We start from the raw sequence: 14,257 nt of genomic DNA on the forward strand, positions 1-14,257 counted from the left end.
TGTTTAATATTGGCAACTATGTTAACAAACAGGGTTGAAAGACTCTCTGAGACAGTAAAATAAGGAACAGATAATTTTACACCGTGTCAACACTTTTCAGTTTTAAATAATTGGATGTTTGCACCTATTACTTTGAATGAAACATTTATACATTCTATGCCTAATGTCACGATAAGAAATTCAATTGCTTTAATAAAAAGAGAGTGAATAACACCATTGAAAATAAAATCTATGTAAAATAATGTGTAATATTTAAGTATTTATTTCATTTAAAACTTTGAGCTGCCCACAGGAAGATTTCAAATGCCGCACAAATTATCAATGTAAGGTAATCGGTGAAGGAATTATAATAATAATGAAAAGGTAAAAAAATTAATAATATAAAGAGAAAATGAAGACTTCTATGTCATTAATTTCTCAGTTCAGAATATTTGATAGCCTTTAAGCTCCTTTTCTGAATGGTGCCATTGGTTTCATGGGTAGTGCTTGGCACATAGTAAGTGCTTAACAAACACCATTATTATTATTCTGTCTTCTTTTTTTTTATGAATCGGCTCAGTCTCAGATTTACATATCTTTGGCCCTGTTGTAGCTTTCAGTATTAACGAGCAGCAGCCCAGCCTAGATACAGGGCAAGAAGCAGCTTTGGAGAGTGACCAATACTTAGTCCAGCACCTTGTGCAGCAACTCATTCTCTATTCAGAGCTGGGTGGTGGGGCTACTGAGAGACAGTTGGGTCGCATTGCTCTCCAGCTCCAGGTCCTATGCCATCGGGGGCTCCAGCACCTTGACCAAGGGTGCCCAGGCCTAATCTGGTCGAGGTAGTTGCCCTTGAGGAACAAGGGCTGAAGGATGCCCAACGGAAATTGCAGCTCTTTCAGAAACGAGAGCAATGTGGCCTTAGGGAGGGCTCTACCCCCTGTTTTCTACCACCTGAAGTGGCGGTAGTAAATTCAGGTAGAAATAGAGGAACAAAGGTGAATCATTTTCAGATTTTCTGTAAATGAGAGGGGAAGTGGGGCATTACACCAAGTCAACTGATGGGTGAGAACATGTTTTTGCCACTCCACCCAATAAGAAGTTAAAGGGAATCCTTTCATTTGCAGTACAAGTCAACTCATTTGACTTGTTCCTTCTCATTCTCCAAATGAGTCCTCTAAAATCCTTTCTTCCAATCAAAAAGGATTTTAGAGGACTCATTTGCACACGTTCCCTATAAATACCAGAGAAAGTCCAGAACTCAACCCTGTTCTTGGAGACCAGTGACCAGCCAAGTGACACGATGTCTGAGACAGTCACGTCCATGCCAGTGCCCACAGAGGGCTCATGGAAGGCAGTGACCAAGGATCAGAAGACCCACAAGAAGCGCAAGCACAGCTGCTGGGAGAACTACGTGTACAAGGTGCTGAAGCAGGTCCACCCACTCACCAGCATCTCCACCAAGGCCGTGGGAATCGTGGACTCATTTATCGACATCTTCAAGCGCATCACCAGCGATGCCTCCCACCTGGCGCGCTATAACAAGTGCTCGACCATCACATCCCGGGAGATCCAGACAGCCGTGCAGCTGATGCTTCCCGGGGAGCTGGACAGGTATGCGGGGTCTGAGGGCACCAAGGCCATAACCAAGTACACCACAGCGAAATGAGAAACCCATGATATCCCTCATGCACCGAACCCAAAGGCTCTTTTCAGAGCCACACACATTTCTACAAAGAGCCTGATCACTTAATTTTTATCTATATGTCAGTGTTCCTTCTCCATTCTCCAAGTCCTGGGGTCAGTGGTGAGTTCCCTAGCCTTGGTGTGGTGAGATGCTACCAATTACCTACCACCCTGTCATGTTAGGGCCTGGATCACCGAGGGACTGGTCGCCATCTGATGCCACAGCACAACCCCAGCCTACGGGCAAAGTTCTGCAGCAGCGCGTGGAGATGCTGGGACACGGGGACTCCTGCTGTAATGCCTCTGCTCTTTTCTCCCTATTAGTCCATCCCATTCCAGGACTGGACCATCTCCCGCGTTCCTCTAACACCTTGCCCATAGGGGTTGCTCCCATCAAACCACGGATGGCTACAGCAATTCCAGGGTACTGGACCTGAACATAAAATAAAGATCTAAAACTAAATTTTGACCTCAAAATTCAGGGCTCGCAGGACTTTTCTCTTGGTAGAGGAAAACTTCGAGGAGGGGTTAAAAAACCAGAGATGGGGGGGGGTTCTGACTTCCTATGGGACCATCAGTTGAAATCTGTAAATATAGATTGAGAGTTCGGAGGCTTATGCCAGGCCATGAAATATTTGCACAGGGGAGGGATGGGGGTCGGGGTGGGGGAACTGCCTGTGTCAACTATAGGTGTTTGGGGAATGGAATATGCACATGACCAAGTGGATTCAAAGTTCCAGGACAAAATGTATTCAATGCCTAAATCTGCGACTATGTACTGAGGCCTCCGGGAGGGTGTGGGAATAAAGATGCTTAACTGTAAATGCATTGCTCTTTCAATGTGTTTTTTAAATTATTTTTTATGGTATTCGTTAAGTGCTTACAATGTGCCAGGCACTGTACTGGGGTAGGTGTAAATTTATCAGATTGGACAAAGTCCCTGTCCCATATGAGGCTCAGTCTTATTCCCCATTTTACAGGTGAGGTGACTGAGGCACAGAAAAGTTAAGTATCCCAGAATCACACAGCTGACAACTAGCAGAGTTGTGATTAGAACCCGTGTCCTTCTGACTCCTAGGTCTGTGCTCTATCAATTATGTTAGGCTTGCTATTCCTACCTCTCTGGAAGTGGTAGCAGTTGGCAGGAAACTGAAGTGCAGGAGATTTCACCAGCTCATCCATTGAGATTTTTAAGAGAATGCCAGTTCAGGCACTAGTTCCATGAATGAAGGGAATAGGGGAGGAGAACACCACAGACACTTTTCACAATGGTGATGAGTTTTCAAACATTTCCTGGGGGAGGAACCTCTTCTGCCAGGTGCAGAGAAGCATCAGAGAAGAAAACCCTACAAGGACAGGGCTACTTTGTGTTCCAGAAACTTAGATCTATCTCTGGTTTACGTCCTCCCTGAGGATAGGCAGTGGATGAAAAAACAGCATGGTCTAGTGGATGACCATTCATTCACTCATTCAATAGTATTTATTGAGCACTTACTATGTGCAGAGCACTGTACTAAGCGCTTGGGATGAACAAGTCGGCAACAGATAGAGACAGTCCCTGCCATTTGACGGGCTTACAGTCTAATCACAGGACAGGGAGTCAGGAGACCTGCGTTCTAGTCCCGACTCTGCCACGTCAGTCACTCAATCAATTGTATCTGTCGAGTGTTTACTAAATCCTTGGAGAGAGTACAACTGAGTGTAACAGAGTTGATAGACACTTTCCCTGCCCACAACAAGTTTACAGTCATTACAGGGGGACACAGACATTAATAGAAATAAATAAATTATGGATACATTCATAAGGTCTGAAGGGCTGAGGGAGAGGTGAATAAAGGCTGCAAATCCAAGTGCAAGGGTGATGCAGAAGAAAGTGGGAAAAGAGGAAATGAGAATTTAGTTGGAGAAGGTCTCTTGGAGGATATATGTCTTAAAAAGGCTTTGAAGGTGGGGAGAACGATTGTCAGATATGAAGAGGGAGGGCGTTACAGGCCAGAGGCAGGATGTGGCCAAGAGGTTGGTGGCAAGATAGAGGAGATCAAAGTACAGTGAGCAAAGTGGCATTGGAAGAGCAAATTGCAGACTAGGTAGTTGTAGGAAAGCAGTGAGGTAAGGTAAGCAAGGAAGTGGATTCATCATTGTGTCACTATAGAAGACAGACAGATTCATTCATTCATTCATTCATTCAGTAGTATTTTACTGAGCGCTTACTGTGTACAGAGCACTGAACTAAGTGCTTGGAATGTACAATTCGGCAACAGATTGCAGGATACATATTTTGGCCAGGGCCAGAACAGGGGAGAAAGACCCACCCAGCAGTTTGGGAGATTTGGAGCTTTGGCTCAGGGCTCTGGTCCCTTTGGAATTCAGATCACCATGTCACTGCATCACCACGTCACTGCCCTTCTTCCTACAGCAGTCCAGGCTGGGAAGAATAGAGAGAGTGCAGCCCTAGCCAACCCAGAATCCTTAGACAAAGAGGTGCTAACACCTCTTGGCCCAGCCTAAAGAGTGACCAACCACACAGCCTGGCAGCACAGGATAAATATGTGAGGGGTCTGAGGCTGTGATACCTCGCTCGATTTGGCCACGGTGATACTGATTGACCATGATGGAGACTGTTGAAGGCCCAGATCAAAGAGTTTGGATTCCTAGAAGAACTAGTCCCCTGCCCCGATACTGTGTGTGTGTGTGTGTATGGGAGCCGGTGGGGGAGGGAGAGGTTTGGAGCTAGCAGCCCAGAGGGATGAACCCACCCTTGGATAGAGAAATACCAATGCCACAGTACCTATGGCTTGTGAAGAGATGTCATTCCAACAGCCAATGGAAATAGTTTTCAAACCTGGATGCATTTAACAACTGAAGGAACATTTGCCTCTTCTGACTTGGTAGATAAAGACCTGACATCTTGCACTTTAGACTCACCTGGCTGCTGTGGAAGTCACACTTCCAGATACTAGGGGCTGACTAATGCAGAGGAGGATTCCTTCAGCCAAGAGTAGACTCTAGAAGGCTCCAGAACCAATGGGCCAGGAATGAAAGTTTTTCCTTAGTCACTAGATAAGCTGCCTGTGATTGGGATGGGTTAGGAGTGGAGGTTGCAATGGGTAGATGGAGGAAAGGGAATAATATATCACTTGCTGAGGAACTCGGATGAGACTGACACTCAACTGGGACTGTTTTTCCTGATGAAGTGAGGAAAGAGAGTAGATATCCTGGTTAAGAACAGAAGTAGAAGGGAGTGAAAGATCTCAGGTCAGACGTGGAGCAATTTAATAATAATAATAATAATAGAGAAGCAGCGTGGCTCAGTGTAAAGAGCCCGGGCTTGGGAGTCAGAGGTCATGGACTCGAATCCCGGCTCTGCCGCTTGCCAGCTGTGTGACTTTGGGCAAGTCACTTAACTTCACTGTGCCTCAGTTACCTCATCTGTAAAATGGGGGTTAAGACTGTGAGCCCCATGTGGGACAACCTGATTACCTCGTATCCCCCCAGCACTTAGAACATTGCTTTGCACATAGTAAGTGCTTAACAAATGCCACCTTTTTTTAAAATGGTATTTGTGAAGTTCTTACTATGTGCCAAGCACTGTTCTAAGCGCTGGAGTAGATACAGGGTAATCTCATTGTCCCAAGTGGGGCTCACAGTTTTAATCCCCATTTTACAGATGAGGTAACTGAGGCACAGAGAAGTTAAGTGACTTGCCCAAGGGCACATAGCAAACAAGTGGCAGTCAGAATTACAGCCCATGTCCTCTGACTCCCAAGACTGTGCTCTTTCCATTAAGTCATGCTGCTTCCCTAAAAAGGAGGCTGGCAGCAGTAGGAGGTGCTATAGTGCACGATGTCAGGTCTTGATCTATCAAGTCAGAAGAGACAGATGTTCCTTCAGTTGGGAAATGCATCCAGGTTTGAAAACTATTTCCATTGGCTGATGGAATGACATCTATTCACAAGCCATAGGTACTGTGGCATTGGTATTTCTCTATCCAAGGGAGGGTTCATCCTTCTGGGCTGCTAACTCCAAACCTCTCCCTCCCCCTACTCCCATACACATACACACACAACATCGGGGCAGGGGACAAGTTCTTCTGGGAATCCAAACTCTTTGATTTGTGCCTTCAACACATACTGAGCCACATTTAGAGCCAGAGCTAGATCTCACTGCTAGGCATTGGGAAAGTATTTCTTACTGGCCAAACAGAGAAATCCACTCAGAAATCCTCCAAGATTTTTTGCTGTTCCTTTATCTCTTATAGAGCAGCAATGTGTTCCCACTCTTGTTCGTTCTCTTTTCAGAGAGCCTGGATTCTCTCCACCAGGGCTCAGATGACTTATTTCTTCTTACCAGATTTTGCTTTTCTCTTTGCAGATTGCATTTTCTTAGTGATGAAGTTCTTCCTTACCTCTTTCAGTGATCTTATTTAATGCCCTTTATGCTTTATATTGGACTAAATGAACTCTTCCAAATACCCAGCAACTTTGACTGCTGACACCAGTTGACCTAAATATCACCATAAAGTGACATAACAACCCAGGTCACTATGCTCTGAATTATAAGATACAGTGTGGGAAAATACCGTAAGCCCCTTGTGAACAGAGTTTGGTCTATCAAATCTTTTGCACTGTATTCTCCCAAGTGCTTAATACAGTGCTCTGCCTACAATAAGCACTCAAAAAATACCACTGATTGATTTATTGATTGGGTTTGGGATCTTGTGAATCCTTGGCCAAGCCACTGAACTTCTCTCTGCCTCAATTTCCTCCCCTGAAAAATAGGGATGCTTCCTCTCCCTCCTATGTAGACTGTGAGTCCTATAGATACAGGGTACTATAGCTGACCCTACCACTTAGAACACTGCATGACACATAGTAAGCTCTACCAAATATCAAATAGTAACAATAACAATAATGTTGACAATAATAATAATAATGAAGGGGTGGGAGTTCCAGGCAGAAGCACAATGTGTGCATGTGGTCTGCAGCAAAAAAGATGGGATCGAGGTATAGTGAATAGGTTGCTGTTAGAGGACTGAGAGGTGCAGGCTAGGTTGTCATAAGAGTTTAATGAGGATATGCTGAGGAGAGCTGATGAGCTGTCCTAAACCTGAAAGTAAGGAATATCTGTTAGATACAGAGAAGTGGGGACAACCACTGGAGGTCTGCAAAGAGTGGGATGATGTGGACAGAACAGCTAGTTTAGAAAATGATCCTGGCAGCAGTTAATTGTGGAATAAGGTATGGAGAGATTGGAAGCAGGGAAGAGGCTGATGCAGTCGTCAAAGATGAAACTAATAAATGCTTGAACCAGTGGGATAGTAGTTTGGATGGTGAGGAAGGGGGAGATTCAAGAGAAACAGCCCTCTTTAAGGTCACCAATGACTTCCTTCTTAACAAATCTAATGGCCTCTACTACATCTTAGTTCTCTTCGACCACTCAGCTGCCTTCAACACTGTGGAACACCCCTTTCTTTTGGAAACACTATCCACCTTTGTCTTCACTGACACTGTCCTCCTCTGGTTGTCCTTCTATATCTCTGACCTCTCATTCTCAGTCTCTTTTACGGGCCCCTCCTCAGTCTCCTACTCTTTAATTCTTTAACTCAAGGCTCAGTTCTGGGTCCCCTTCTAATCTCCATTTATTATTATTATTATTATTGTATTTGTTAAGCATTTATGTGACGAGCACTGTTCTAAGTGCTGGGATAGATACAAGGTAATCAGGTTGTCCCACATGGGTTAGTCTTAATCCCCACTTTACAGTTGAGATAACTGAGGCACAGAGAAGTTAAGTGCTTTGCCCAAGGTCACAAAGCAGACAAGTGGCAAAGGCTGGTTTAGAACTCACATTCTCTGACTCCCAAGCCCATGCTCTTTCACTGAGCCATGATATTTCTCTACACCCACTCCTTGGAGAACTTATTTGTGCCCATGGCTTCAACTACTGTCTCTATGCAGATGATTCCCAAGTCCATGTCTTCAGCCATGATCATTCACCTTCTCTTCAATCTCAGATTTCTTCCTGCCTTCTCAACTTTGATACCATGTCCACACCTAAAACTTAACATGTCCAAAACAGAGCTTCTCATATTCCCTGCCCTCCCTCTGGCTTTGCGATCTCTGTAGAAAGCACCGCCATGATCCCTGACTCACAACCCCATATTCTCATCCTTTTCTCGATGTATCTCTCCCATTCAACAGACATATTTAATCTTTTACTAAAGCCTGTCAATTCAACTTTCTCTACATTACTAAAATCTGCCCTTTCCTCTCCATCCAAACTGCTACCACATTAATCCAAACACTTAGCTTATCCTGCCTTGATTACTGCATCAGCTTCCTAGCTAACCTCCCTGCCTTCTGTCTCTCCCCACTTCAGTCCATACTTGACTCTGTTACCTATATCATATTTCTTCAGAATTATTTAGTCCGTGATTCCCCTCTCCTCAAGAACCTCCAGTGGTTGCCCATTCACCTCCACATCAAATAGAAATTCCTTAAGAATATTCATTCATTCATTCATTCAATAGTATTTATTGAGCACTTGCTATGTGCAGAGCACTGTACTAAGCGCTTGGAATGTACAATTTGGCAACCGATAGAGGCAATCCCTATCCAATGATAGGCTCACAGTCTAATTGAGGGAGACAGATGGACAATAACAAGACAACATAATCACGATAAACAGAATCAAGGGGATGTACACCTCATTAACAAAGTAAATATGTTAATAAAAATACATACAAATGAGCACAGTTCTGAGGGGAGGGGAAGGAGGGGGGAGGAGCAGAGGGAAAGGGGGCTTAGCTGAGGGGAGGGGAAGGGGGGGAAGGGAGGGGAGCAGAGAAGGAGGGGAAGCAGAGAAGGAGCAGAGGGAGCAGAGGGAAAAAGGGTAGCTCAGTCTGGGCTGAATAGGTTTAAAGAATAGTTTAAATAGAATAGAATAGAATGAAAAAAAGAATAGTTTTAAACCATTCGATCACTATACTCGCTCCTACCTTACCTCCCTGATTTCCTACTAAAATCAATCCAGTACACTTCGCTCCTCTAATGCCAGCCTACTCATGGTACCTTTATCTCATCTATCTTGCCCCTGATCCCTTACCTTTATCCTGACTCTGACCTAGAACTCCTTTCCTCTTCATCTCTGGCAGATTATCATTCTCCCCACCTTCAAAGCCTTACTAAAAGCACATTTCCTTCAAGAGGCCTTCCCCAACAAAGCCTTCATTTCCGCTTGGGTCACTTGGATTTGCACCTTTTCATTTACCTCTCTCTCAACTCCATAGCACTTATGTAAATATCCACAATTTTTTCTTTCATATTAACATCTGTCTCCCTGTCTAGAGAGTCAGCTTGCTGTGGATAGGGAATATGTCTAAAATTTTACTCTCCCAAGCACTTAGTACAGTACTCCCCACACAGTAAGCACTCAGTAAATACAATTAATTGATTGATTGATTAAGATTTTGTGAAGGTAAAACAGATAGGATTTGGTGACAGACTCAATAAACAAGTTCATTCATTCATTCAATTCATTCAATAGTATTTATTGAGCACTTACTATGTGCAGAGCATTGTACTAAGCGCTTGGAATGTACAAGTCAGCAACAGATAGAGACAGTCCCTGCCCTTTGACGGGCTTACAGTCTAAACTGGGGGAGACGGGCAGACAAGAACAATGGCAATAAATAGAGTCAAGGGGAAGAACATTTCATAAAAACAATGGCAAATAAACATTAAACATCTCATTAAACAAAATAAAATAAATAGGGTGATGAAGATATATACAGTTGAGCGGACGAGTACAGTGCTGAGGGGGTGGGATGGGAAGGGGGAGAGGAGAGGGAAAGGGGGGAGAAGAGGGTTTAGCTGCGGAGAGGTGAAGGGGGGGTAGAGGGAGCAGAGGGAAAAAGCGGGGAGCTCAGTCTGGGAAGGCCTCTTGGAGGAGGTGAGCTTTAAGTAGGGATTTGAAGAGGGGAAGAGAATTAGATTGTCTGAGGTGAGGAGGGAGGGCATTCCGGGACCGCGGAAGGACGTGGCCCAGGGGTCGACGGTGGGATAGCCGAGAACAGGGGACTGTGAGGAGGTGGGCAGCAGAGGAGCGAAGTGTGCGAGGCGGGCAGTAGAAAGAGAGAAGGGAGATGAGGTAGGAAGGGGCAAGGTGATGAAGAGCTTTGAAGCCTAGAGTGAGTGAGAGAGATGAGTAGAGGATTATGGAACCTTGTGAGATAGGGAGAATAGTGATCCTGTCTACAGAGATGAGAAAGTCAGAGGGAGGACAGGATTTGGGTGGGAAGGTAAGGAGTTCTGTTTTGTACATCATTCGATTAACATTATTTATTGATAGTTTACTCTGTGTAATCAATGAATCAATCAGTGGTATTTTTTGAGTGCTTATTGTAGGCAGAGCACTGTATTAAGCACTTGGGAGAGTACAATGCAAAAGAGTTGATAGACCAATCTCTGTACACAAGGGGCTTATGGTCTAGATGAGGAAACAAGGAATTAAACACAGGTAAGGGAAATGTCAGAATATAAGGATATACAAATACGTGTTGTAGGACTGAGGGTAAGATGAATATCAAGTGCTAAAGGGACACACTCTTAGCCCTATGTAGGACAGGGTCTGTGGCCATACTGATTATCTTCTATCTACTCCAATGCCTGGTGCCTTTTAAGTTCTTAACATATGCCATTAAAAGAAGAAAGGAGGGGATAGCTGATTGAGTACCTTAAAGCCATTGCGAAGGAATTTCTGTTTCACGCCAAGGTGGATGGGTTTTAAAGGTGTTTGAGCAGTGGTGTGACAGGGACAAACAGATTTTTTTGAAAAATGACCTGGGAAGAAATATAGGCTGAGGAGAGGAGTGACAGAAGGCAGATAGGTCTGTGAGGAGGCCGATGCAGAAATGATAAAAGTTTGAATCAGAAATTTGGCAGTTTGGATATATAGGAAAGGGTGGATTCTTTTTTTAAAAAAAATGTAAAAAATACTTGTTAAGCATATACTACTTGCCAGGTACTGTGCTAAACTCTGTAGATAAAAGTTAATCAGGTTGGACAGAGTCCATGTCCCACATGAGGCTCAAAGTTTTAACCCCCATTTTACAGATGATGCAACTGAGGCACAGAGAAGTGAAGCGCCTTGCCAAAGTCAGCTGGCAAATGGCAGAACTGGGATTAGACCCAGGTCCTTCTGACTTTCTGTCCCGTGTTCTATCCACTAAGGAACACTACTTCTCTAAATAAATATTTATGTATTATGCTACATATTGCATATGTTATATCCTTTACACAATACGCAGCATAATACATAAATATTTATTGTAATAAAATACACTATCTAGATTTTGAGGATACTGTGCAGGTAGAACCAACAGGATTGAATACATGGGTTGAATGAGAGAGACTGAGCTGAGGTTAATGCCAAAAGTGCAGGCTTGTGAAAAAACAATGATGGTATTGTTGTCTACAGTGATGGGAATGTCAAGAAGAGGACTGGGTTTGTTAAATTTGAGGAGCTGAAGTTTAGGGGATGTGTTAAGTTTGAGGTGTCAGCAGGAGCATGGCTCAGCGGAAAGAGCACGGGCTTGGGAGTCAGAGGTCATGTGTCCAAATCCCGGCTCTGTCCCTTGTCAGCTGTGTGACCGTGGGCGAGTCACTTAACTTCTCCGTGCCTCAGTTACCTCATCTGTAAAATGGGGATTAAGACTGTGAGCCTCACGTGGGACAACCTGATTACCCTGCATCTCCCCCAGCACTTAGAACAGTGCTCTGCACATAGTAAGCGCTTAACAAATACCAAATACCATTCTGATGTCTTCCTACCATCCTGCACACCCACTTCTCTCTTCTAATTTCAACCTAGTCACTGTACCCTAATCTTACCTATCTTGCTGCTGACCCCTCACCCACATCCTGCCTCTGGCCTGGAACTCCCTCCCCCTTCAAATCCAACACACCACCATCCTATCCACCTTCAAAGCCATATTAAAAACACATCTCCTCAAAGAGGCCTTCCCTAATTAAGCCATCATTTCCTCTACTCCCTTCTGAGTTGACCTTGCACTTGGATCGACACCCTGCGTCACCCCACCCTCAGCCCCACAGAATTTAGGTTCATATCTGTAATTTGTTTACTTATATTTATGTCTGTCTCCTTTGGACCATGTGAGTAGGGAACATTTCTTCCAACTCTCTTATATTGCACTTTCGCAAGTGCTTAGTAAAGTGTCCTGCAAACAGTAAGCTTTAAATAAATATGATTGATTGATTGATTGAAAGCAGGAGGAAATATGAAACTGCAGAGGAGAGATGCTGGAGCTAGAGAGATAGGTTTGGCAATCCTTCACAATGTGATGCTAGTTGAAGTCGTGGAAGTAAATGCATTTTCCAAGAGAGTGGAGATGGAGAATAGAAGCACTCTCGTAACTGAGCTTTGAGGGACTCACACAGTTAGGGGTTGGCAGGCAGAGGAGGATCTTGCAAAAAAACACTGAGCAGCAGCATCCAGAAAGATCAAAGGAAACTCAAGAAAGGAGAGTGTTGGTGAATATATTGTTTCCAGGAGAAGGAAGTGGTCCACAGTGTCAGAGGCAACTGAGAGGTCTTGCATAATCTGATGGTTGCACACCCTTCCAGCAAAGACTTGTACCTTTTATATTTAATGAAATCCAAAATCCCAAATGCTTCCCCATATCCTCCCCTTAACTCATCAAAGAGCCCAACATGATGATCACTATAGTCCTTTCTTGAGATGTGTGTGGAAAAAGGAAATTCCTTTTCTGGTGATGTAAAGATGCCTGATCCCTCCTCTTATTGATGATAGTATGTGATAGAGGATCCTTCTTTAGATGCTGATGTGAATGAACTTTGCCAAGTCACTTCTCCTTGAGCAGTTCTCAAGATGACCAAATTGTCTGTCTTGGATTGATTCAGCCTTGGTGTGGTATGGTTCTTCGCTGCGATTATTCTTCAGCTGGTGTACCATGTGCCCTGACCCACTCTCCCACCTCCAACCCACCTACCACCACACTGATTTTTACAAAGGGAGTGATTTGGCATGCAGATATGTATTTATAGAGGGTGGAGGTTTAGAAGCTACTTTTTAGCAGGTTTTGCTTTTTCATATTTTCACTGAAGGTGTCTGTATTTTGCACAGATCTGGATTTGGGAGGCTGTGGCACATCCTCTGCTGCCTCAATTGTGGGTGGGGAGATTTAAGGGCAGGCTGGCTGCTAGGCATATGAGGTGTCCTGTATTGAAATCTGGGTTTTATTTCATTTAAAGTTGGTTCTGAGGTATTCAACAATTACTCTCCCCACCTTCAAAGCCTTATTTAGGGCACTTCTCAAAGAGGCCTTCCCTGACTAAGCCTCCCTTTTCTCTTCTTCCACTCCCTTTGGTGGTGTGGCCCGGACTTGCTCTCTTTGTTCATCCCCTCCGTGAGTCCTAAAGCACTTATGTACATATCTGTAATTTATTCATTTATATTATCTGTCTCCCCCCAGTGCTAGACTGTGAGCTCATTGTGTACTCTCCCAAGCACTTAATACCGTGCTTTGCCCCAATAAGTGCTTAGTAAATATGATTGAGTGAATGAATGAATGAATGAATGAATGAATGAATGAATGAATGAATCACTGTTCACAGTGGCAGTATCTGTCTGGGTGGAGCTCTAGTGAGAGCTATGGGTGAATGACAGTGGGGGTTCCATTTGCAGTAGGCACAATCGAGCAGTAGCCAGATCTTTTTTTTTTAACCTGTCCACCTTATGAGATTGTAACTCCTGGAGAGTATATTTTGGCATCATGCCCTAGTGAAAAGAGTGTGAATTAGGAAATCAGGAGACCTGGGTTCTAATTCTAGCTCTGCCACTGGCCTTTGGAATGGCCTTGGCCAAATCACTTTACCTCTCTAGATGACAATTTCCTCCTCTGTAAAATGGATATTAAAATTCCTGCTCTCCCTTCCTCTTAGACTATGAATGTTGTGAGAGGAAATTGGGTTCCCAGTGTTTAGATGAAAGTAAGTGGTTAATATATGCCATATTTATTATTACTGTTGTTCCCTCCTAAGTGTTTAGTACAGCTCTACACTGCAAGCTTGTTGAGAGCAGGGAACATACCTACCTCTGTGTTGTACTCTCCCAAGTTCTTAGTACAGTGCTCTGCACAAACGAAGAGCTCAATAAATACCATTGATTGACTCTTCACACTCTTTAGGCGCTCCATAAATTCCACTGATGCTGATGGGATATACAAAAGAGTGAGGAAAGCACTTAGAAAAGTGCATTGTATAAAGTAAGCCCTCAACAAAGCCGATGGATTGATTGAAGACTAAATGTAGATATAGGCAGAGAGGACAAGGGAATTGGTGTCTTTCTCCATGATCCCTTTCACTCCCATACTCCCGGGGCCCAGGATGGGAGAGGTGACCTCAAGGGTCAGTTCCATGGCCCTCTTCTGTTCTCCATCTACACTCACTCCCTTGGTGAACTCATTCGCTCCTACAGCTTCAACTACCATCTCTACACAGATGACATCCAAGTCTACCTCTCCTCCCCTGTTCTCTCCCCCTCCCTCCAGGTT

The 14,257-nt window shown here is 44.1% G+C and overlaps 1 protein-coding gene across 1 annotated transcript; it reads left to right on the forward strand.

Moving 5' to 3' along the window:
* Positions 1-1,303: 1,303 nt before the first annotated feature.
* LOC100092588 (histone H2B type 2-E-like) lies at positions 1,304-1,648 on the forward strand. Its single transcript, XM_001521110.2, has one exon. It carries the CDS (start codon positions 1,304-1,306, stop codon positions 1,646-1,648), a length of 345 nt encoding a protein of 114 aa, XP_001521160.2.
* The last annotated feature ends 12,609 nt before the right edge of the window (positions 1,649-14,257 follow it).

This window comes from Ornithorhynchus anatinus, chromosome 8 (genome assembly GCF_004115215.2).
Source record: "Ornithorhynchus anatinus isolate Pmale09 chromosome 8, mOrnAna1.pri.v4, whole genome shotgun sequence".
Classification (NCBI taxonomy): domain Eukaryota; kingdom Metazoa; phylum Chordata; class Mammalia; order Monotremata; family Ornithorhynchidae; genus Ornithorhynchus; species Ornithorhynchus anatinus.